General features: G+C 43.1%; 1 protein-coding gene across 18 annotated transcripts in view; it reads right to left on the minus strand.

Annotated features, from left to right (window-relative positions):
* kmt2c (lysine methyltransferase 2C) overlaps window positions 1-26,303 on the minus strand; it is a 394,622-nt gene that overhangs the window by 125,622 nt on the left and 242,697 nt on the right. For 17 of the 18 annotated variants that reach the window (XM_033044025.1, XM_033044050.1, XM_033044015.1 and 14 more), the window contains 7 exons: window positions 23,573-23,674; window positions 22,998-23,102; window positions 21,611-21,792; window positions 16,355-16,519; window positions 6,767-6,876; window positions 5,817-5,885; window positions 2,463-2,681 (listed from right to left, as the gene is read on the minus strand). In XM_033044025.1, the coding sequence (XP_032899916.1) occupies window positions 2,463-2,681; window positions 5,817-5,885; window positions 6,767-6,876; window positions 16,355-16,519; window positions 21,611-21,792; window positions 22,998-23,102; window positions 23,573-23,674 (952 nt within the window). The remainder of the gene's footprint in view (window positions 1-2,462; window positions 2,682-5,816; window positions 5,886-6,766; window positions 6,877-16,354; window positions 16,520-21,610; window positions 21,793-22,997; window positions 23,103-23,572; window positions 23,675-26,303) is intronic. The other variant, XM_033044059.1, reaches the window with a different exon arrangement.

Consider the following 26,303-nt stretch of genomic DNA (forward strand, 5'->3'; position numbering starts at 1 on the left):
TTCCAATAGAAACCTCGAACTAATACACCGCTGCAAATACATTTTCATGCTTCATGAAAATAAATGTATCAAATTATTAGGCAAACTAGCACTAAGTTCTTGCATTAGGACCATATTTGCATTAGGACCAACACGTATTCAAACATTCAAATCTACCCCTTTCCTGGATAATTCTCATTCTCTTCTATCAGTCTCTTCCACCAATCACCTCCTTCACAACCCCTTCCTGGAGTTGCTGCAGAGTACTCTTACTCTTAACTTTACCTCAGTTATTATTCTGTTATCACACTTTCGGATTGTTTTTGCACCACATCAGATTGCACTACAATCTCTGCACCATTCTGCTCTTTTGCATTTGTTGCTGTATTTATTGCATCTATCATTACCATATATACTGTTTTTCTCTGAGCTTTATGCAAAGAATTTCATTTCACCCTAATATTAATGACAATAAACTAATCTGAACTTAACCTGACATCAATATCATATTTTCTTAGAAATATATTCATTTGTTAAATGTATTGCACCCGGCAATCTCCAAAATGTCAGTCTGATCTAGTGCAAAGTACACAGGAGTAATGAGAAAGTTGAAGGCATTGAAATATAATTGGGGAACAATGGGTGAGTTTGTTAAAGAATGGAGAAAAATTAATGAGAAATAGAGGCGGTAGAGAAGATAACTGCTATTTTATAAGTATCTCAAGAGACTAAAATCTGACCAACAGAAATTCCCAGTATAAATTATGAACTTGAATGTTTACAAAATCAATGAAATGAATCATCAAATAATATTGGGTTGACTACTAAGACTTCAAGCAGAAACATTCTGGAAGTAACTGCTGAACAGAAACTAGCCACATGGCTACAAGGGCAGTGAGTGACTCATTTCTAACACCCAAAGCCTTTTCACTGCTGACAAACATAAGGAGCACATCCTCCCGCACCCTAGTCATCCTATCAGTTCCACTGTTCGCATTCTTGTCTCTCTCTTGTTCTCACACCTCCCCAACCAACAAGGGGCCATTATGGGCTCCACTCTTCCTGAGGGCATCTGCTGCTGGCCCTGATTTGTTCTGGCTTTTTCTTGCCTGCAGTTTATTCCCCCCTACACCCCTCTACTTTCAGTCTGAGGAAGGGTTCCGATCCGAAACATCACCTATTCTTTTTCTCCAGAGATGCTGCCTGACCCGCTGAATTACTCCAGCATTTTGTGTCTAACATCAGGAGCATGTACGGATGAGAGCAGGTTTAACAACTTAAGAAGCTTAACAATATCCAAGATTAACTATCTCATAGTCATATATACAGAGTGATAGTGTGGAAACAGGCCCTTCGGCCCAACTCGCCAACACCGGCCAACAATGTCCCACCTACACTAGTCCCACTTGCCTGCGCTTGGTCCATGTCCCTCCAAACCTGCCTTATCCATGTAACTGTCTAACTGTTTCTTAAACGATGGAATAATCCCAGCCTCAACTACCTCCTCTGGCAGCTTGTTCCATACACACACTATCCTTTATGTGAAAAAGTTACCCCTCGGATTCCTATTAAATCTTTTCCCCTTTACTTTGAACCTATGTCCTCTGGCCTTCGATTCCCCTACTCTGACCAAAAGACTTTGTGCATCTACCCGATCTATTCCTCTCATGATCTTATACACCTCTATAAGATCACCCCTTATCCTCCTGCGCTCCATGGAATGGAGACCCAGCCTACTCAACCTCTCCCTATAGATCGCACGCTCTAGTCCTGGCAACGTCCTCTTAAATCTTTTCCAAACCCTTTCAAGCTTGACAATATCTTTCCTATAACATGGTGCCCAGAACTGAACACAATATTCTAAATGCGATTTACTTGATTGGTACCCCATTAATCACACTATCTAATTATTCTTTCCATTGCTTCTGCATAGTGGTTGCAGTGGACCCTTTAGAAAATGCATTTCAGTTATTGATCAGGCTCAAAGCAATTCCAAACCCATGACCTCTACAGCAAAGGAGGACCAAGACAACATGCACTTGGGGAACATCAGCATTTTCAAGTTCCACTCTTAAGTTGCGCACATTTCGGACCTTGCAATATATCAGTGCCTTTCATTGTCATTGGGCAGACGTTTTGGAATTCCCTACCCAAAAGCTCTATGCTGTGTAGCAGTTCAAGGCAGTAATTTACAGCTACTTTCAAGGGAAATTAGGGATGAGCAATAGGTTGCCAATAATGTTTAGATGCTTAAAAAAGTGCCTAAATAAAATCTTAAAACCATGCTGGTGAAATACTGCATGAGATTGGTACTTCAATGCATTTATCAACAACTGTTACTTGAAACAGACAGGGAATGTTAAGGCATTTCCTCCACTTAGTTATCTAATTTGGACACATGCAAGTGAGGTTTTAATATTCAACATGAACACTCTTTCTTCACTTTAGTTAATTAATGAAAGGGATCAGCCAGAATATTGTACCTCTGCTATCATCCATATCTCCATCTAGGTCTCTGGACTGTTCGGACTGCGGATCAGGTGGAGTTTGCAAAACAGCCACGCTATTTTGACTTATGATCTTTAGCTTCAACTTTGGCTTGGGTCGCTTCCGACGTGGTGGAGCAACACTGAGGCTTTGGAGCTGTGAAATACCCAACTCCGTTAGGCAGACACCATCCTGTGTAAATGTCCGTGTTGGTTCTGTTTTCCAAAGAAAGGCAAAGGTTATACTGAGTGATGATTTTCTAATCCAAATGAGATAGGAGATTCGTACTAAATTAATTGTAAATTTTTTTGTTGGAGGCTTCCAAGAGTTATTCACCATTTTTAACAATGGTTATCATTTTCTTCAACACATTGTTGATGGGGCTATACAAAAAATAATAGGTCCATAAGATATAATTCTTATTTTGTTATCACAGCAGAAAACAGATGAGAAAAGATTTGTTCTCCCAACAAAACAAATTCCTTCAGAGCATAATAATGAATTTGCTTCTATTACCTTGCAGTTCCAAATCTTATAAAGAACCTAAATTCTCCCCTGCAAACAGCTTTGCTCTGCCTAATAACTTTATACTTCTTGAACCTTTGCTGTGCATACACCTCCTTTAAAAATCAAGTTTATTCCATTTCTACTGGCTCACTAGCTAAAACTAAATACAATACGGGAAGTTCAACATCTTTGAGAAAACCTTGGTATTACCTCTACAACTGTGATGTACCTTTTGACTCATATTCTACGGCATTCTATTACTATAGCGGTTTTTATTATTTCACAACTCATTCTGATATTGATTGTCATCCCTATTATTTTCTGTTCCAAGTCACAATCAATCTCTCATTAGTCAGTACTTAATTACACACAAGTTAACAATGTGTAATGTCAAAATAAATTGAATTACATTTAGCCCATTTTAGTATGTTCTATCTCTAGCATAGTAAACTGCAGAGAGATTCAAAATCAAACTCAGGGAGATAGAATAGAAAGGAATAATCCAAATTCTGGCCATATTGGACATTCATCATCATCTTGTTGGACAGTTACACAAATAGAAAAGGTTTAGTGGGATATGGGTTAAACGTGGGCGTGGGACTAACATGGTTGGCATGGATGAGTTGGACTGAAGGCCCTGTTCCATTCAGTTTTTTGACTCTATAATTCTCTCATTACCGGTAATCTAGAATTAAACTTAAACAACCACATTACAAGCACTTTGAACCCACACTTTACTTCAGTTTTTCTGAAGATAATTATTTCTATTACAATAATTTTTTTAAACTAAAAAAAAAAATCTTACATTCAACCCAATTCTGATCACTAGTCCCAATGTTCATAAGGTCATCATCGGTCATAAGGAACAGGAGTAGGATTAGGCCATTCGGCCCATCACGGCTACTCAGCTGATCTATCTCCCCCTCCTAACCCCATTCTCATGCCATCTCCCCATAACCTCTGATACCTGTACTAATCAAGAATCTATCTATCTCTGCCTTAAAAATATCCACTGACTTGGCCTCCACAGCCTTCTGTGGCAAATAATTCAAAATTCACCATTCTCTGACTAAAGAAATTTATCCTAACCTCCTTCCTAAAAGAACGGCCTTTAATTCTGAGGCTATGATCTCTAGTCCCAGACACTCCCACTAGCGGAGACATCCTCTCCACATCCACTCTACCCAAGCCTTTCATAATTCTGTATGTTTCAATTAGGTCCCCCCCCCCCCCCCCCCCTCATTCTTCTAAACCTGAGCGAGTACAGGCCCAGTGCCAACAAACACTCATCATAGGTTAACCTACTCATTCCTGGGATCATTCTTGTAAACCTCCTCTGGACCCTCTCCAGAGCCAGCACATCCTTCCTCAGATATGGTGCCCAAAATTGATCATAATATTCCAAATGCGGCCTTACCAGCCTCAATATTACTTCCCTGTTTTTGTATGCAAGCCCTCTTGAAATAAATGCTAGCATTGAGTTTTCTTTCGTTACTACTGATTTGACTTGAAGAATGACTTTTTGGGAATCCTGCACGAGCACTCCCAAGTCTCTTTGTACCTCCGATTTCTGAATTCTCACCCCACTTAGAAAATAGTCTACACCTTTATTCCTACTACCATAATGCATGACTCCACGCTTTGCTACATTATATTTCATCTGCCACTTCTCTGCCCACTCTCCCAACCTATCCAAGTCCTTCTGCTGAGTCCCTACTTTCTCTACACTACCTGCCCCTCCACCTATTTTATTATCATCCACAAACTTTGCCACAAAGCCTTCAATCCCTTCGTCCAAATCATTAATATACAACGTGAAGAGTAGCAGCCACAGCACCGACTCTTGCGGAACTCCGCTAATCACTGGCAGCCAACCAGAAAAAGCCCCCTTTATTGCCACTCTTTGACTTCTGCCATCCAGCCAACCTGCTATCCATGCTAGCATCTGCCCTTTGATGCCATGGGCTCTCACCTTCCTTAGCAGCCTAATGTGAAGCACCTTATCAAAGGCTTTCTGAAAATCTAAGTAAACAGATCTAAAATCCGAGTAAACTTAATTTAAGTGAATTAAACTTAAATCAGTTGTGGTTTACTAACTTATTTAATTAGTAAATTAGTTAATAATTAACACAATGCCATTTCATCCATCAAGTCCATGCCAGCTACCAAAGAACACACTCATCAGTCCCATCCTTTTGTAGCCTTGCAAACAGATCTCTCTCACATAAGGTTTATGTCTGAAGAAGGGTCTTTATCCAAAACTTCACCCATTCCTTCTGTCCAGAGATGCTGCCTGTCCCGCTGAGTTACTCCAGCTTTTTATGTCTTTCTCACATGCCCAATGACTCCCTTTTGATTCTTTCCTATCAAATTACCCAAAAGGGTAATTTTTAGCAACCGATTCTGCACATCTCGTATGTGTATGTGACAAATAAACTTGACTTGACTTGACTTGACTTGACATATCAATACACTTTTGGGTTGTTGGAGAAAAACAAAGCATGCAAAGCATGCAAATATCTTGCTGCCAAGTGTGGCCTTTCAGAGCAATCTCGTATGATTTTTTTCTACGTGGTTTTTTTCAGTGATTTGCATCCTCAAATTAGGCAATATCTGCTTATTTTCAAAAAAATAATCTTGTGCTGTAAACGCTATATATCTGGATGTCAGTTGAAGACGTGAATAAGGTTGTTTGCAATTATTTATTGAACATCCAGAGACTCTCACTATTGTGACTCACTAATGTGGAATGACCACGACTGATGCAGTTTCTTGCTGGCTCAGCAAGCATGCACATGGACATCCTGCATCATAGCAAGGTAGAAAGTTGGGATCAAATTTACCTGATTCCTTAGTCTTTACAATAACTTGAGGTGTAATCAAAGATAGATCCATCCCTTCTGAGGTAGTCACTGAGGCAAAAGAAATTATAAACCAATTAGAAACTTCAAGATTCAAGAGAGTTTATTGTCATGTGTCCCAGATAGGACAATGAAATTCTTGCTTTGCTTCAGCACAACAGAATATAATAGGCATGAATACAGAACAGATCAATGTGTCCATATACCATTATATAAATATATACACACATGAATAAATAAATCGATAAAGTGCAAATAAACAGATAATGGGCTATTAATGTTCAGAGTTTTGTTTGGGTTGAGTTTAATAGCCTGATGGCTGAGGGGCAGTAGCTATTGCTGAACCTGGACGTTGCAGTCTTCAGGCTCCTGTACCTTTTACCTGAAGGTAGCGGGAAGATGAGTGTGTGGCCAGGATGGTGTGGGTCATTGACGATGCTGCCAGCCTTTTTGAGGCAGCGACTGCGATAGATCCCCTCGATGGTAGGGAGGTCAGAGCCGATGATGGACTGGGCAGTGTTTACTACTTTTTTGGAGCTTCAGAGATGAATTATTGTTTTAACTGCAGACAATCTTAATCAATCCAGCATAAAAGTATAGTTAAGGGCCTGGCCCACTTTCCCGAGTTACTCACAAATTCTCTCGATTTCCACCCTTGATTCAAACTCGGAGATGCCAGCCGTAGGTACTCGCGGCTTTTTTTTTTACTCGTGGACAATTTTCAACATACTGTAAAAACGTCCCGACTTACCTGATGCCCCGAGTACCCACGGCTGGCATTACAAGCCGCTACGAAATACCTACGGACTCCTACGGCCTCGCTACGGACATTCACCAAGTTTGAATCAAGGGGAAAATTGGGACAGGGGCTTTATTTTGGTCTAGCACTTTAAAGGAAATGTTTGAGCAAAAAGGTTTATTTCAGTCCTAACCTGGAGTTGTCGTTGCATATTGTCTACATGTAAAACAGTCATAGCCGTTATCTGCTACAGTCTCAACTTCATCTTCTGTGTTCAGGTTCTGGCAAATAGCATGAATCCACCTGAGAACATAAAGATGATGACAAGTAATATTTAATTTAAAAAAAAACTTTACAATATACAGTGTGGCATGGTGGGGGAAAGAGGTAGTGGTCATTCCCCACAGCTTCACAGGGAGCCAGATTTGATTTGGACCTTCGATGCTGTCTACGTGGAGTTTGCATGTTCTTCTGTGACCGTGTAGGTTCCCACCAGATGCTCTGGACATCCGGTGGCGCTGTTGCTAGCTGCGTCCGCCCACGGTCTGGCTGTCTTTTTTTATTTTGTTATGTTTAGAGTGTGTTTTTTAAATGTTTTCCGGTATTTTATGTGGGGGGAAGCGTGTAGGGTAAGGGGGAAACCGTCCTTCAGTCGTTTCCTGGCGAGGATGCGGCTATTATCCGAGTTGCGTCCTCGCCCCCCCCCCCCCCTCTCGCAGCCTACCAGCTGGATTGGCTCAGCCTTTCCTGCCGGGACCGGACCAGAGCTTCAGCAGCAGCAGCGAGGCGCTGGAAACATCGCGGAGCGGGAGAGGCCTTCCTGGAAACACCGCTTTGAGCTCCGGAGTGCTGGGCAGCTGCTCCAACATCGCGGAGCTGTGGATGTGGAGCTCCCAACGCGGGCGGCGCTGACTTTAACATCACGGAGTCCTGGGACCCTTTGCCGGAGGTCGCCAGCGCGAATCTCCGCCCAGCGTGGCCTGTGAACATCGGGAGCCGCGCACTCCGGTCGAATGTAGCCGATGAGAGGTTCCCGGCGAGAGGGCCTGAACATCGGGCCGCCCGTAGCGGCGACTACGGGGTGCTCGGGAGGCCCCGACCACGGGTGAACATCAGCGAGGAGGTTGACTGGACTTTGGTTCCTTCCCTCACAGTGGGGAACTTTGGTGCTGCTGTGGGGATGTTTGTGTTGTGGACTACTGTGTTCTGTGTTTTGTGTTTTTTTTATTTTTATTTTTTTGTATGACTGTAAGGGAAAAATAATTTTGTTGTCTCTTCATTGAGGACAATGACAATAAATTAAATTCAATCATTAAATTAAAAAAATGTTGCCACCCATACCTCAAAGACAAGCTGTTAGGTTAATTTAAACCATTCCTTCATGTAGGTAGGTAGAAAAATTGAACCAAAAGGGAGATCACAGACATCTGTGAGGTGAGGGGTTGGGGAGTTGAAGAGAATAAAAAATGGGTTTAATGCTACATTAGTGTAAATGGGTAGTTGATGGGTAATATAGACCAAATGGACCAAATGACTCGTTTCTATGACTTGTGAAAGAGAACAAATGTAGGGAAAGAGGAAGGCGAATGGCAGTGCTGGGATTGCTCTGGTAGAAGCCAGTAAGGTCTAAATCAGGGGTCGGCAACCTTGTTCTGCATAGGGTCTAGGACGCATGTCTGTGAGCGGATGGCGGGCCACATCCATCACGTGTACACATGGATCCCGCCCCCATCCCGCACCGGATGGCAGGCATCAAATCACGTGTTCACATAGATCCCGCCCCTTCGAGGACGCACTGGCCCCTAGTTACAGGCGCTCACTAACATGGCGTACCAACGGACCATTGCCTTGGCTCTGTCCTGAAGGCGGTGGCTCAAATACTCACATACACTCATCCCCGGCCTATTGACAACCCCGATCCCGACAGTGAAACCCAGAAACAGAAGGTGCGCGGCCGTGCCGGTGGCTTTGCACATGATGCGGTACAGCCAGAGCTCAGCGCTGCTCGGCGGCTCCGCCATTGTGGCTGCCAGCGCAGGCCTCCTTGCTTCACCGCGCCGTAGCCTCGGAAGGTACCGGAGATGATGGAAGTCTGCAGGCCGGATAATGACAGGAAAAAAAATATGCCTGCGGGCTGGATGATTTTGGGTTACGGACCGCATTCGCCCTGGGGGCTATAGGTTGCCGACCCCTGGTCTAAATGTTTTTCTTGTGCAACATAATAAGTAATGTAGATTCCGTTCAAAGAGGCTACTAAGAATAGAAGTAAACACTGTCAGCTAGTGGCATTGGTTACCTTGCCAGTGTTTCTTTCCACACTTGCATCAATAACAGAATCCTTTGCAGAAATGTCCATGGGCATTATTTTCATCAGTTTACCCTACCAACGTTTCAGACATTACAAGAAATAGGGCTCCTTTTGGGGGCAAGATCAGCTGGCTGGCGTGGGAGGTTGGGTTCGTTGGATGAAGGGATGATATTGAAAAGAACAAGGAAAGGAAGTAAATAATGGGAACCAAGAGAAAGAAAAGAAATAAGGAACATGATTTTTAACTTAAAATGTATCAATGATTGGATGCAAATGTCTCTAATTGCCCTTGAGTGCACCACGTCAGTTAATCAGGACACAGATTTCCCGGAAATTCAAAATACTGTTCTATTGAGAAAAATAAAGATATTTGAAGCAACCCGGATGAATAAATAAATGAAACCTTCCAGGGATTTATATCCCTAAAGTAATATAGTAATCTGCAACTAATTTTGTGCCTTCCACATTTATGCACATTTTTTCTTCCTGTGAAATAATGTTGCATTCACACCATAGCAGAAACTACAAAGCCATGAAACTACCTGTTTTCACACATCATTGGTTCATAATTACAGTCATTCTTCAGCTGTTGTCCATTTGGGACTGTTGCCAGCTTTAACTTAGTTTTTTAAATTGGCATGTATCTGATTGTGGATTACTAGAGCAGCATACAACTTTATTAATCATTGAACCTGTCAAACACACTATAGTTGTCTGCTCAGAAACGCTCACAGTCTCCTTCATTTTACTGTTCAATCTAACTAGGTTACATTTTCAAGAGCAGGTTGAGAATGAATTATAAGCTGGGACAACTCTATTTCCTATTAACAAACAATCTTACGACCATTACAATGCAGGAGTCTTTCATTTGGGTCTTCTTGTCTTTTGCAGTCAGATATGGAATAGTTGGTAAAGATTACCAGGACTGTGGGGCCTTAACTATAAGGAGAGGTTGGGCAGACTAGGACTTTATTCCTTGGAGTGCAAGGAGCAAAGGGGTGATCTTACAGAGATGTATAAAATCATGAAGAGAACAGATAGGAGGTTTGCACAGAGTTTTTTCCCCACTATAGGGGGATCAAGCACTAGAGGGCATAGGTTTAAGGTGAAAGCGGAAAGATTTAATCGGAAGCTGAGGGGCAGCTTTTTTCACACATAGGTTGGTGAGTAAATAGAACGTGCTGCTAGAGGAAGCAGTTGAGGTAGATACAATAACATTGAAACATTGTTTGGTGGACAGGTATATGAACTTAGAGTATATGGACTGAATGTTTTAGAGGTATATGTGCAAATGCTGGCAAATAGGATTAACTTACATGGGTCGGCATGGATGGGTTGGACCGAAGGCCCTGTTTCCGTGCTGCATAATTTTATGACTCTATAGAACAATCCCATTAGTTTCTTTATCCCGTTAGCATTCATAGCAAAAGGATTTGAGTATAGGAGCAGGGAGGTTCTACTGCAGTTGTACAGGGTCTTGGTGAGACCACACCTGGAGTATTGCGTACAGTTTTGGTCTCCTAATCTGAGGAAGGACATTCTTGCCATAGAGGGAGTACAGAGAAGGTTCACCAGATTGATTCCTGGTATGTCAGGACTTTCATATGAAGAAAGACTGGATAGACTCGGCTTGTACTCGCTAGAATTTAGAAGATTGAGGGGGGATCTTATAGAAACTTACAAAATTCTTAAGGGGTTGGACAGGCTAGATGCATGAAGATTGTTCCCGATGTTGGGGAAGTCCAGAGCAAGGGGTCACAGTTTAAGGATAAAGGGGAAATCTTTTAGGACTGAGATGAGAAAAGCATTTTTTACACAAAGAGTGGTGAATCTCTGGAATTCTCTGCCACAGAATGTAGTTGAGGCCAGTTCATTGGCTATATTTAAGAGGGAGTTAGATGTGGCCCTTGTGGCTAAAGGGATCAGGGCGTATGGAGAGAAGGCAGGTACAGGATACTGAGTTGGATGATCAGCCATGGTCATATTGAATGGCGGTGCAGGCTCGAAGGGCCGAATGGCCTACTCCTGCACCTATTTTCTATGTTTCTATGTTTATTCTGCTGTATCCTTATAGGCCTGGAAATGTTATTCTCTTTAATGTCCTCCTAATTCTCTCTTGAAGATTCTGATTGATTCTGATCCTAGCACCCTTACAGGAATTGAAATCCAAATCATACTTCCTTTGGACCTTTTGCCCTGAATTTTAAACACACCCTTATCTTTTAACCATCAAGTAACTGGAAATTATCTTATCTCAGAAAGTTATGTTCTACTACTACTATCCAATTTCCCTGTCCTCTTCATTGTTCTAAAGGGGAACAACCCAGTTTCTCTATTCTTCAACTGTCTGCCAATTCAACAATATGCATTTTCCTACAGTCAACAAATATAGCAAAATTCTCACTACTAACTGCTGAAGTACATGACCGTCTATCATCCCCCAATCTCAAAATCAATCATTTACCTTTTTTGATTAAAAAAAGCCAATTTCCTATAAATGCTGTTAGTGATCTTTTAATTCCACAGCTCTGAATGTTGTTAACCAGCCCTTTGTGTGGATCTTTAGCAAACATTTTCTGAAAAATCATGTAGTTAAATCAACTACATTTCTTTCAACAACCTTCTTTGTTAACTGATCAAAAAACCCCAAAAAACTAGGAAGCCATGCTTTGTTTTAAGAAAATCTTGTTTTGGGATATGTGCATTGTTAGCAACATTAGCACTTATTACTGACCCCCATCTTCAATTGCCCAAAACAGAATGGACATTTCAGAGGCCTTTATTTTCTTCTAAAATGTTCAACTACATGGTCCAGAGCAAGATACTAAACGGATCCTCCTCTGATAGATATTAGTGAACCAGAAATGCTTTTGCAACAATTTGGTATTTTCATGGCTGCTATTATTAAGGCCAGCTGTCCTTTATGTTTAAACTCCAGATTATTAACTGAGTTTAAATTCCACAGCTGCTATGGTGGGATTTGAACTTTAAATGTTGATTAAGACGCTGGATTACAAGTCCTGTAAATTAACCACCACCACCGCTGTACTAACAAGTTTTAACAAATTCATTATCAATACTGCCCATCAACAACACAAACTGCTCTAATTCCCCAAAATGATTTCACTGAGATTAAACTGACTGATTTACAATTTCGTGGCATGTCCTTAAGCAACCACTCCCCAAGTCAACTCTAAATTACTTTTGAGATTTTCCAATCCTACGGCACTGTCCCTGCATTGGGGCCGCAAGTGTCACCAGCTGTGACATTGTGCCACCCTTAAGGTTGATTATGCCAGGCCTTTCTGCAACTTCTACCCCACTTCCCCAATCAATCTAAAATTACCCCATCCCAATTTGGTGACTTAAGCATTTCTAGTACCTCATCCTTATCGGATGCTATTTGTTTTCTTTATTCAGAAGCAAGAAATTAACAATTTAAGCTTCACCTTGGATGATGGTAAATAGCATTTGGAAAATTATAGTGAAAAGCAAAACTCCACTATGTTCACATAAGATATTGTCCAAACCGTAATGCATCTTGTGAATCGATGGTTAATGGAGTTTAAACAGTTAAATATTATTTGTCTGCCTTCTGTTGCATCTTTAAGATGTCACTGAATTCACTGAGCAATAGTGCACCAGCTGTAATCTAAAACAGTCAGGCTTATAGAATAGCGAAAAAATATATATTTGTGGATCTTGCAATTAAACTGGTGACCTCAATTTAAGAAATAATGGACACCTGCTTACACTGCAGTGAAATGGAAAGATAAATAAAACCAGAAGATGAACTACAGGTTAATCGGCCTATTATTTTAAAATCCAATGCAACTTAATATCAATCATTGAGTCTCAACTGTTCGTTCAATTCCTTTCTCTGGTTTAAAAAAAAATGAAGGAAATACACCGGAGGTCAGACAGCTTCTGTGATGAGAGAAACAGTTAACACTTTTTGTTCATCAACCTTTTTTATTAAGTTTAGGGATACAGCATGGAAACAGACCCTTTGGCCCACCGAATCCATGCAAATCATCGATCTCCCATTCACACTGGTTCAACGATATCCCACTTTCAGCACAAAAGACCCGGGTATAATCCTGACGACGGGTGCTGTACGGTGTTTGTACATTCTCCCTGTGGGCTTGTGGGTTTCCTCCGGGTGCTTCGGTCTTTTCACATATTCCAAGGAAGTGCAGGTTTGTAGGTTAATTGACATCTGTAAAATGTCCCTAGTGTGTAGGATAGAACCAGTGTACAGGTGATGGCTGTGGTCTTGATGGGGTGAAAGGCCTGTTTTCACACTGTATCTCTAACCTAAATAACCTTAAACGTGGCACCTTACCAAATGCCTTCTAGAAATCTATTTATCACTTTCCCCACAATATACATTATTCCTAAAAAGAACAAAAAAAAATCTGATTTTGAACTATGACTGAGATTTATTTCTAACTGTCCTGTAACTAAAATGCCTTTAATAATAGCTTATTACAAACCCCTAACAGATGTTAAGCTAACTATTCTTTAGTTCCTGCTTTCTTTTTCCAACCTTATACAAGAAATTGACCAACTGTATTTCTAGCATTTTGCTTTATTTCAGATTTCTAACAAGTGGAGTATTCACTACTTTAAAAAAAATGTTGGTTTTAATACTTTCCCTTTTATATCACGCCATGTCTGGTACGCTATAATACTTTTAGCAACTCATGCATTCTCCTTAGCTCAAATAGTTTGCTCAAGTAACACAATGATAAGAGCAGTAGTTGTTTCCCCACTTTCCTTTCAATTATATTTATATTTAATAATGCATAGTTTATATCTTTGTAATTATAGTTGGGTGCTATTGTAGCGGCACCTGCTGGCGCACGCAGGTATCGAATCCGGCGTTCGGACGCCGTGGTCACGTGACTTGGGAGGGGCTGCTGTTTTTCGCGCGGTTTTGCTTTTGCGCGGCAGTTCAGTGCTGACCACCATTGGGGCCAGACGTGTTGTAAGAACCTGTGAGCTAAGAAGCTATTTTCAGAATAAAATAAGTTACAAAACTTAGTTGTCGTTCTTGCGACCGGCAAATTGGTGACCCCGACCTGTCTAGCCTTCGTTAGACAAGCAAAAGATCATGCAGGAGGACTACGTCCCCGCAGAATCGGCCGGCACGAGTCAGGGCTCACCGGGCTTCAAACTACCCTAGTTTTGGCCGGATTAACCCGGTGTGGTTCGCCCACGTGGAGGCACAGTTTCACCTGCACCGCTTTATTGCGGATGACACCATGTATTTCCATGTGGTAGGAGCTCTGCCACAGGACTGTGCCTCGAGGCTGTTGCCTTACATCAGGGACCCGCCGACGATCACCAAGTATGAAGGTCTGAAGGCCCTCCTGCTCCACACCTTCGGTCTCAGTCGCAGAGACGTGGCGGCGAAGATTCTACATATGGACAGCGTCGGCGATCGCCGGCCATCCATCATCATGGCAAAGATGTTAGCCCTGATGGACGGGCACCGCCCATGTTTGCTCTTTGAACAGGCGTTCCTAGAGCAGATGCCCGACGAAGTTCGCCTGATGCTCGCCGGAGCTGATTTCAGTGACCCCTAGCGCCTCGCGGAGAGAGCCAACGAATTGTGGGCCCACAGGATACGGGACGTCTGTGCCTTCACCTGCTCCCCTGTCATGGCACGGGTGCAACCGAGACGACATTGGGAGGAAGAGGAAGCCCAGCCCAGCGCCGAAGAAGCATCGCCACATCCAGTGGTCTACAGCCAACGACGTTGGTGCTACTACCATCAGCGCTACGGCACTGAAGCCCAAAGATGCCGAAGCCCCTGTTCATTTCAGGGAAATGCCTCGGCTGATCGTCCATGGAGGCGAACGCGATCGGCCCAAACGAACGCCTCTACTTCCGTAATCGTCACTCCGGCCACGGTTTCCTGGTGGACTCCGGTGCCATAGCCAGCATCCTGCCGCCGAGCGCCCGAGATACCCACGTCAGTAAAGTAGGACCCGTCCTATCAGCCGTCAACGGGAGCGACATTCGCACTTACGGTACACGGACCCTGGACTTAAATTTCGACTCCCGCACGTATAGGTGGAATTTCACCGTTGCTGACGTCCCCCAACCGATCCTGGGGGCCGATTTCTTGCGTGCGCTCTCCCTGCTAGTCGATGTGCGAGGCTGACGCATGGTTCCAGTGAAGGACCTGTGCCCTGCCAAGCCGCATAATCCGTCCACACCCCTACAGCAACTCGATGAGGTAGCTGAGATCCAGCAACCTTTCGCAGCCCTGCTCACCGAATTCCCAGGGTTGCTGACGCCCCGGTTCGACGGGGCCGCGCCCCGTCATGGCGTGGTCCACCACATTCCCACCGAGGGCCCACCGGATCACGCCCGCACACGCCACCTCCCGCCCGATAAACTGCGCATCGCACGAGACGAGTTCCAGTTTATGGAAGACATGGGGATTGTCCGGCGGTCGGATAGCCCTTGGGCATCCCCGCTGCACATGGTACCTAAAGCGTCCGGGGGTTGGAGACCTTGCGGTGATTACAGGCGTCTTAACGCCGTAACCACGGCAGATCGGTACCCAGTCCCGAACATCCAGGATTTCTCTGCTCATCTGGAGGGCGCAACCTTCTTCTCGAAGATCGACCTCATTCGCGGGTATAATCAAATTCCGGTCCATCCCGACGACGTCCCTAAGACGACCACCATCACCCCTTTCGGCCTTTTCAAATGGCTAAGAACGCCTTTTGGCCTGAAGAATGCCGCTCAGGTGTTCCAAAGGCTAATGGATCAGATCGGTCGGGGTTTGCCGTTCATATTCATCTACCTCGATGATATTCTGGTGGCCAGCAGCTCGCAGCAGAGCACGTTGGACCGTCACATCAGCTGCCTTAAGCCAGCACACATCGACGAGGATAGCCCGGTGGCAGTGCCCACTCCACAGCGCAGAGGACATCCGCAGGCCGTTTTGCCGTCCTCTGCACCCGTTACCCCCGCTTATGTTTCACCGGTCCCCTCTGTTACGCCCGTCCCTTGTTCGCGTTTGTCGCGCCCCTCCGGTTCTGTTTCACCGGCCCCTACTGTTACGCTCGCCCCGCGACCTCGGACTACGCATTCCGGTCGAACCGTCCGGTTACACGTGTATTTCCGTATTGCGGATTCTGGGGGGGGGCGGAGCATGCAACGGCGCCTGCTGGCGCACGCAGGTATCGAATCCGGCGTTCGGAAGCCGTGGTCATGTGACTCAGGAGGGGCTGCTGGTTTTCGCGCGGTATCGCTTTCGCGCGGCAGTTCAGTGCTGACCACCGTTGTGGCCAGACGTGTTGTAAGAACCTGTGAGCTAAGAAGCTATTTTCAGAATAGAATAAGTTACAAAACCTAGTTGTCGTTCTTGTGACCGCCAAACTATTAGAATTCATTAGTGAATTTCTATTTCATACAGTTCATACAAGTCATGTATAAATTGAATGCACCCACCTGTCACACTGTCGGCACTGTATAATAAGTTCCTCCTCCTTGTAGTTCTTATTGCAGACTGGGCAGACAGTCAAGCTGGCACAAGGAGCACATTGTGTATAATTGTTCTGCCATTCACACTTGTACCCAGGTGAGGTTGACCCACACTGTACGCAAGCAACACACCTATGAAACAAAAAGGAAACTACATCAGAAGAACATGGTTTGCCCTCAGACATCATGCACCTCCTCCAATCTCATCAACTGCATCCGTTGTTGAAGATGTGGATTCTAATACATCGGCGAGACCAGAGGTAGACTTAAGCCCCTGTCCCACTTACGTGTCCTTGGCAAGCTAATTACGTGACTTCGTGATCGCGTTGAGGCGCGACGGTCCAGCGAAGGTCGCACGCGACTTAATGCGTCCGCAGCCGTCTGGAGCGCGTGATGTCATTTGAAGATGGACACAAAATGCAGGAGTAACTCAGCGTTACGTCGCGCCACGGTCTTGGGCCTGTCCCACTTTGGCCGTCAGTTACGCGACAGGCCGGTGGCGGGCAAAGATTTTGTTTGCTACAAAATTGCAGAGCGCCGCGCGATACCGCGCACAACTCCATACCCCTCCGCGCTTCTCAGTGGGACCGGCCCCGCGCGGCCACACGATGCCCGTGCGCCTCAACGTGACGACGAGGTCGTGTAATTTGCGTGCCAAGGACACGCAAGTGGGACAGGCCTTTAGCGATCGTTTCGCTGAACACCTTCGCTCAGTTCACCTAAACCTACCTGATCTCCTGGGTTTCTAAACACTTTAATTCTCCTTCCCATTTCCACACAGACCTTTCTGTTCTAGGTCCCCTTCATTGTCAGAGTGAGGCTAAACGCAAATTGGAGGAACAAGATCTCATATTTCGCTTGGGCAGCTTACAGCCCAGTGGTATGAATATTGATTTCTCTAACTTGAAGTAACCCCGGCATTCCCTCTTTCTCCCAAGTCGCACCAGCTTCTTGTTTTCACCCAACAAACAGTTACCAATGGCCTGTTCCCTTTATCATCGTTACTTTTTTGCATATCTTTCATTCATTGTTCTTTATCTCTCTACATCATCGTCTATATCTCTCGTTTCCCTTATCCCTAACTAGTCTGAAGAAGGGTCTCAACCCGAAACGTCACCCATTCCTTCTCTCCAGAGATGCTGCCTGTCCCGCTGAGTTACTCCAGCTTTTTGTGTCTATAATGATGTCTGGAAGCATGTCTATGAAACGTCAGGTATGAACAATGAATAAAATTACAATACCAAAGAGGGTACACCTCTGAAACACTGCAACAAATTAATGTATTTGCAATGCTAGTTCAAAAAGTCAAATTAATGAGAAATTATGCTGCACAATGGCATTGACATGGTGGGCAGAAGGGCCTGTAAGAATCCATGAGTCTCTTGCTAGTACATTCCTAATCTCATTCTATCATTCTAACATTCTCTCTTTTATGTTACCCCTCTTTTCATCTGTGCACTCTGGACCCACTGCCTTCCAATCTAACTGCTCCCATCCACAGAGAGAACATTAATTCCACAAATCATCCTCTACAATAATTCTCAACACTGGTGCCCTACAAGGATAGTTCTCAGCCCCTCACTATACTTGTTATACGCTCACAACTGTACAGCCAAATACTAATCCAACTCAATCTGCAAGTTCGCAGACAACACCATTGTCGTGGACCTGATACTGAATAATGATAGGGCAGAGGACAGAAAGGAGATTGAGAACCTTGTAACTTGGTGCTAAGACAACAAGCACTCCCTCGATGTCAGCAAGACAAAGGAGATTGTGATTGACTTCAGGAAGCAAAGCAGTACGCACACCCCAGTCGACATTGATGGTACCAAAGTAGAGATGGTCGAAAGCTTCATCTCAAGGAATAAATATAACCAGCAATTTGTCCTGGATCAGCCACATTGAAGCTATGGCCTAGAAAACACACCACGCCTCGACTTCCTTAGAAGGCTCAGGAAGTTCGGCATGCCCAACAATGCTCACCAACTTCTACAGATGCACCGTGGAAAGCATTTTACTGAACCTGGTTTGGGAACAAATCCAACTAAGACTGCAAGAAATTGCAGAGTTGTGGACCTATCCCAGATGATTTACACAAACCAGCCTCCCTTCCATTGACTCCATCTACACCACACTGATGGTCCAGTCTTCTCCCCTCTTCTATCAGGCAAAAGGTACAGAAATTTGAAAACGCTTACCTCCAGATTAAGGAGGCAGCTGTTATCAGGCAACTGAAAAGTCCATTCATCAGCTAGAGTACAGTCCTGACCTCCCGTTCTCCTCATTGGAGAGCTTTGAACTATCTTTAATCATAATTTATCGAACTTTAATGTTATATCTGGCACTGAATGTTGTGCCCTTTATCTGTGCACTGTGGACGGCTTAATTGTATTCATGTATAATATTTTCCTTGACTGTATAGCATGCAAACAGTTTTTCACTGTACTTCGGCACATATGACAATAACAAACTATATGAAATACTTCTGTTGAGGTGCAACCCAACTAGCTTTAACACATTCTTCTACCTTACGACTGATCTCAATGCTTCAAGAATTTGAAGACCCCACTCCTGCATTATGTTTTTAATCACACATTACTTTTCTATTTTAATTCTTACCAACAAAGTGACTAATTCAAGTATTCTATTATTTAATTTGCATCCTATGTTTTGAATTTCTCACTGTGGGACCTTTGCCCAATGGTTCCTATATAGCTCTAATGTTCCTTAACTTAGCTTGACGTTGGCAACAGACCATGTAAAACTGTATTCACGGAAGGACTTCTGTCCACTTGGGTAGAAAATTACCCATTAATGCATTTTTAATCTTTGTTGTTCCATCACTGAGGCCTCTGCCCATCATGCCATGCACTGAACTACACTTTATCAACTGTTGTCATCCCACCCATCTCTGCAATGGGGCAGGTAATTCTTGACATAGTACACATTTCCCACCATATATGTTGGGCTTTTGTGTGCTCTCAATGTACCGACTCCAAGGACTCAGCACCATTTAGAATACCCCTTCTGCACTTTGAACTGATATGGGAAAGAAATTCCCAACATTTGGTAGGCGAAATTCAATGCACATCCAAGAATCTTTTCCTTGGAACATCTGGTAAGCTCTCTCAAGGCTGAGCTCAGAAGTGAACATCCATTTCTGGAGTCTAGTGCCGGTCAAACAAACAGCATGGTCTACTCAATGGAGCCAACTGAGTGCAACTCAGGCCTGAGTGCTGGTGTTGCAATACCTTTCCATTACCTTGAAGTGCCTGCCATAGGTCATCTCAGAAGCAAATAAGGAGCTTCACTGCTGGGTTTGTGTCAAGTCTATGGTCTTGATTTTAAAATTCTCTTTGCATCAAAGGTTATTTCAAAGGTTTTTTTTTTTTCCAGGGTTTTTTTTTTTTTTTTTTTAATTGGTCACATACACCTAGGTGTAGTGAAATGCTTCTTGCCATGCAGCACATAAAGAAAGAATACAGACATAACAGTAATAAAGAAATTTAAACATAAAAACATCCCCCCACAATGGTTCCCATTATGAGGGAAGGCACAAAGTCCAGTCCCATCCCCAGTTCACCCATAGTCAAGCCTATTGAGGCCTCCACAGTTGCCTCTACGGAGGCCCGATGTTCCAGGCCGTTCTCGCCGGGTGATGGTGCTCCGGCGTCGGGAGAATCCTCACAGCGGCTTGCGATACCTGGAACGGCCGCTTCCTTACTGGAGGCCGTGGCTTCCAAAGCCAACAAGGCCGCGCCAGATGGAGCTCCACAACTGGTGATCTCGCCGAGAGATCCCAGGCTCCCGATATTAAAGTTCAGCGCCGCCGCCCGCGGCTGGCCGCTCCACAGTCCTACAGCTCCGCGATGTTTCATCGGCGGTCTCAGCTCACCGGAGCTCCAGCGCGGCGACCCGGGCAAGGCAACGCCCGCTCCGCGATAGCGCTCCAGCGCTGGGCCGCCTCCGAAGCCGAGGTTCTGGGCGGTCCCCGGCAGGAAACGCCGCACCAGGCCCGCTGGTAGGCCGTGAGGACGGGTCGACGGTGCAGCCCGGAGAAAAGCTGCCTCTCCGACCAGGTAGGGAACCCTAGAAAGCAGTTTCCCCCTCCCCCCCCCCCCACCCCCACATAAAAAAGGCTAGAACTCCAGAACAAAAAACTCAACTAACTAAAAATATTTAAAAAAGAGAGAAAAAACGGACAGCTGCAGGCTGGGCAGCCATACCACACAGGACGGCGCCCCCTCAATCGACTAAAGATTGCCATAGTATATTGAAGATGGTGAATTTCATCGTTGATGCCTGCCCTTACTGAAAGATGGCTTCTAACATCCGAGAAATGGTCCATATATTACAAGATCTCGTTGTGACCTTTATTGTTGGGGGATGGTATTCTATAGAGAGCAGTTTAGTAAAGCAGCCTAAATTTGTACCTCCTAATGTTGGCTTAGAATTGGAATGATTTCCCTGATGCAGTTCACAATTTTGCAGAGCAAAAATGTTCCATCTCACATGCAATGTCCCTCTGTCACAGACTCCAAATAAGTCAGAGCACCATTGTGCCAAAGCAGCAGCTTTACATGTAGAAACAAGGGACTGCAGATGCTGGTTTACAATAAAAGATAAAGTACTGGAGTAACACAGCAGGTCAGACAGTTTCTCTGGAGATTATGGATACATAATGTTTCATGTCGGGACCCTTCTTCAGCCAACTTCACATATTCCTCTTCCCCAATGTCAAACTTCTCAAGATGTTGCCCTTATTAAATTTATTTCAGAAGCACTCTACAGCATCATTCCCTTTAAAAAAAAGTCAACTAAGTAGTTAGAAGCAAACAACTCAGCACGAACAACACTTTAGTCATTTGCCTTCACTGTTGCAGTTGTAGCTACTGAAAAGCAGTGAAGCAAATGAATAACAATTGCATTTTGAACGGACGATAAAATAACACTAATTTCTCCATTGACTAAAAAGAGTGATTTAGTTACAAACAAAATACTCCCGAGTAAATCAATAAACCCTTTATAAGCAAAAGATAACCAGCAAGGCCCCAGTGCTGCAACTTACCATGTGTTATTATTCAGTTACATCCCTGTTGAAAGTGCCTCAGCAGGAATACAAAGGATACTTTCCAAATAAGCTTTTGATTTAATACGGACAAAATACTGCACAGGCAATGATCACAAGTTTACTTTTACAATTTTTCTAAAATAACTTACCATCGGCATTTCCAGCCACCTTTGGGAACCGTCTGTAAAGGTGGATCTAAGCAATAGGTATGATAGCTGATATCACAATCGTCACAGAGAAGCAAACGACCTGGATCGGTGGCCTTTCCACAGGATTCACACACTGTGCATTCTAGACATCGCCAACCTTTACTCAGCACTACTTTAGTGATCTGTGCAGAAGAAAGATCTCAAGAATTATCTGCCATTGTGCAATATCATTTATCAGAAATTTGACTTTTTGAACTGGCATTGCAAGTATATTAAACACCCTTAAGGGTCTGTCCCACTTAAGCGACTTTTTAGGCGGGTGCAGGAGACTCTGCGCTCGCCACATGTTCGCTGGTGGTCTCTGGTGAGTCTCCTTCATGGTCCCAAGGAGTTCCCGCATTCTGGGAACTAGCTGCGGCCTCAATATGGTCGCCACAAATTTTTCAACATGTTCACACAATGTTCAATTTACTAGCAATTAGAGTTGCTAATTAGCTGACCTATTTCATTGGAAGATAGACTAGATATAACTGCAAACATACTGATTAAATGAAGAGGAAGAAAGTATGAGAATTGTAAGGAACACAATGTGCTGTGTTTGTAATGTGTTCATTTATGTGCTCCAGTCTTTTGTGAGCCAATCCACTGTATGGCTTAAGATGCAAAATAATCTAGGTTCAATTTTTGAGGTATAAGGGTTCAATTGTTATCAACTAAAGTAGGAAGTGGAGCAGTGCAATAGATCAGAGTTTTCTTGTTGATATGATCTGAAAACTGTATCATGCAATAGTCTATCAGCTGCAGAGTAGAAAAGAAAAACAGTGCAAATGTGCATCAGTATGCTGTTGAATGTATGATAGAAAGTCAAAAATAAACTGTTTTACTGAACTAAGTTGTGCACAGCACTGATGAAAATTACATGTGAGATGCACCTTTTATAAAAAGGAATGGATGAAATTGTTTTTCCAACTCTTCAGAAAATGATTTATGAAAATGTCAGTTTCAGGTAACAAATATGATCCCATTTTGTCTTAATACTTTATGGGCATCAGGTTATTGGTGCGAAAGACAAAACAAACTATGCACTTAGATTGTGCTTTGTTTCTTCATCACAAGTATGAGTATGGTTAGTTTAGCCTATTAGTAAACCTAAGATATCAGTGTGCAAAACATGCACACTGAATGACACTCCTACTCTAACAGTTCAAAATGTTTTATTCCCAAGAGCAAATTTCAGAATTTTTCTTGGTTCCTTGTTTTAGACTATATCAATTTGCAACATCAATTAAAATTATCAGCGATCGAACTTAAACACCACATAATCATGGAAAATATTGAAGTCTATCCATAGTCCTTCAGATCCCACACAAACATAATCATCTCTTACCTTAATACTGACGCAATAGGGATGATAACACTGGCCACACTGAGAGCAAACAAGCAATCGTCCCTCTGGACCTTTCCCAAAACTCCCGCAAACAACACACATATCCTGAAATCACATTAAAAATTAATACTGTTCGTCTTTTGCTTTAATTTTAAATATTTGTTTTCGGAGAGGAAAACATCAGATCAAATTTGCATTACAGACATTAGGAATATAAGCAAATATGGAAGCCAAATTTGATTAAAATGTACAAAATTATGTTAATATGTTTATCCTCAGTTTCTCCACAGTTTTTAAATTCCACAAAACAAATATTCGGACTAAAATTTAATTTACACTTCTGAGCTACAGCTCAGTTCAACATCTGATCCTTCATCTAACTAGAATGCAGATTCTGATTCTGATTCTTGCCCTCATCGAGTAAAATAGGTTGCAAAGAAATAACTGGCACCACCAGGCTACGACTTGTTTTTTTTCCCATACTGCTGAGCTTTCAGGGATTTTCTAGTAAGACTATTAAAGGCAAATATTTTTCTCCTATGCTGAAGGTTTCCTGAGGAGTAAATATCTCTTACCTGTTTTAAGGTAAATTTATCACTGGTAGAAAACAAAACAACTGTGTTGTGCATAGCGTTTTCATCTTCGTCCTTATTATACATCATTTCTGTGGCTCCAGCCTATAATGAAAAATACACAACTTTTATCAGTCACCTTCTCTCAATGCATGTCTCGCACTCTTTAAAAAATATATATAATTGGAAGGTCAGCTGGCAGAGACCAAACCTAATGATGATTATTCTAATCTGGCTACTGCACTTTACTATTACTGAAAGCTAGAAACTTTCAATTGAGATATAGAGTTCTTTACCTCTTACTGAGAGCATGGAGAATACATGTGCAGAAAACATTGAATTACTCAACAAGACAATGCATGGTGATCCTTATAACTGAAATTGGACCAGAGATGTACAGAACTCTGACCAATTAACTCACACCTCAATGCAATAATTACTCTTTTGCAGATAAATAAAATAAATTAAATCAAATATTAGGCAAATCCAGAAAGAATGATAGCACTGAAGAACTTTGATTACTCTAAAAGTTCAGTGAGTTTCTTATTCTAAGAGATCTGGTTGACAGATTAAAACATTAAATGTGATATTTGACGCAGCTAAGCTTACTTTTGAGAAAGTCTGTCAGAAAGCAACATCGATTAAGGTAACAACATGAAATGCAAGAATTCTATCCAAATAGCCCACGTTCTATGTAGCCATATTGAGATAGGGCAGACAGTACGAATATCTCTTGATGATTTCTGTATGGGAGATACAATACCAGAACAGCAATGCAGGATCATAAAGGTCCAATTGCATTTGTATTCAGGTTGGATTTCAGAATGAAGGTAAGGCCGAAAGCTTTTGTTTAGCTTTATTGTGTGGAAGTTGACAACCGTGAAGAAGAAAATGGCATACAGTATGCATCCTACATGTGAACACAATGAAATATTTCAAATCAGACAAATTCGATCAACAATAAGCACATTGAGTTATTGATCAAGCGAATGTTAGAGTAGACTACTGGAAAACAGAATCAGATCTTTGATAGATGCAGAAGAAAAAATAAATCATGTTAATGTCGCCTCCTTACAGACTGACCAGCAAAGATTATATCAGAGATGAACAAATGGCAGAAAAATAAACATTGTTGAATCCACCTTCATGGAAGCTGACATAGTTAACTAACTGGCTTGGGAGACTGTAACTAGTGGAATAGTGCAGGGACTGGTGTTAGGCTAATCACAATGTATGATAATGGTTTGAATGATGAAATCTAATATAATTTATTCTTGTTTGCTAATGATACAAAGCTATGTGGCACTATGGGCAGTGAAGAATGCAGAGGTTTCGGGAGGAGGGGCAAACTTATTTTGGGGGGGGGGAGGATACAGACAGTATAAAATGAATGGGCAGGAACATGACGGTGGAAAAATGTAATCTCATTCACTTTGTAGAAAATATAGAATGAGAGTTTGTTTATGAAAGAGTGGCAAGAGATTGGAAGATGACGTTTATACACATCATTACTGAAAGATATAATTTGTGAAACTCATATACAATTTATTTTTTGTGTGTTTGCCCGAGTCCATCTGCCTGTAATATTGCTTCAAACAAGATTTTTCATTGGACTGTATTTCACTGTACTTAAGCATGACAATAAACACGAATTGACTGCATGATTTGCTGGTCAAAAGTTAAATCACAAGTTAGCCAACTGAATACAAAATGTCTTGGCGGAAGGAGGGAGCGGATGGTAGTGAAAGTTTGTTTTTTCGGATTGGAGGACTGGGACCATTGGTGTGCTACCTCAGTGCTGCATCATCTGTTCTTTGTCATCCATGTGAGTTCATTGCTGGCATGCTTAGTAAATTTGCAGATGGCACCAAAGTTGGTGCGGTAGACAGTGAAAAGGATTGTCTTAGATTACAACAGGATCTAGACTAAATGGTAAAATGGGCGAAGGAATGGCACATGGAATTTAAGTCAAAGAAAAGCACTAAATGATGTGTTTTGGGAAGCTAAACCAGGGCAGGACAAACACAGTGAAGGAATGGGCCTTGGGGAGCAATGTAGAACAAAGAGGGTACTTCTGGCTGTCTGCCTTCTACAGCCTTCAACCTATCATTTCCCAGCCCCAAAATCCACAAACACAACTGCCCTGGCAGACCCATTGTTTCTGCCTGCTCCTGTCCCACGGAAATGATTTCCACGTACTTTGACTCCATCCTATCCCCCCGGTCCAATCGCTCCCGACCTATGTCCAAGATACCTCACATGCCCTTCGTCATTAAAGAGACTTCCGCTTTCCGGCCCCCACTCCCTCATCTTTACTATAGATGTTCAGTCATTCTACACCTCCATCCCCCACCAGGAAGACCTTAAAGCCCAACATTTCTCCCGCAGCCGCAGAACCATCCAATTTCCCTCTACTAACATTCTACTCCGCCTAGCGGAGCTGGTCCTCACCCTCAACAACTTTGACTCTTCCAGTTCCTCCAAGTCATCTTTGTAGGATACGTTGAACAACCCCTGACCCTATCCCCAAACTCTATCTCCGTTACATTGATGACTGCATCGGCGCTACCTTCTGCACCCATGCAGAACTCATGGACTTCATCAACGTCACCACCAATTTTCATTCAGCACTCCGATTTACTTGGACCATCTCCAGCACCTCCCTCCCCTTTCTAAATCTCACAGTTTCCATCACAGGAAATCGACTATTGACTGGCGTCTATTACAAATCTAC

This window comes from Amblyraja radiata, chromosome 2, assembly GCF_010909765.2.
Source record: "Amblyraja radiata isolate CabotCenter1 chromosome 2, sAmbRad1.1.pri, whole genome shotgun sequence".
NCBI lineage: Eukaryota > Metazoa > Chordata > Chondrichthyes > Rajiformes > Rajidae > Amblyraja > Amblyraja radiata.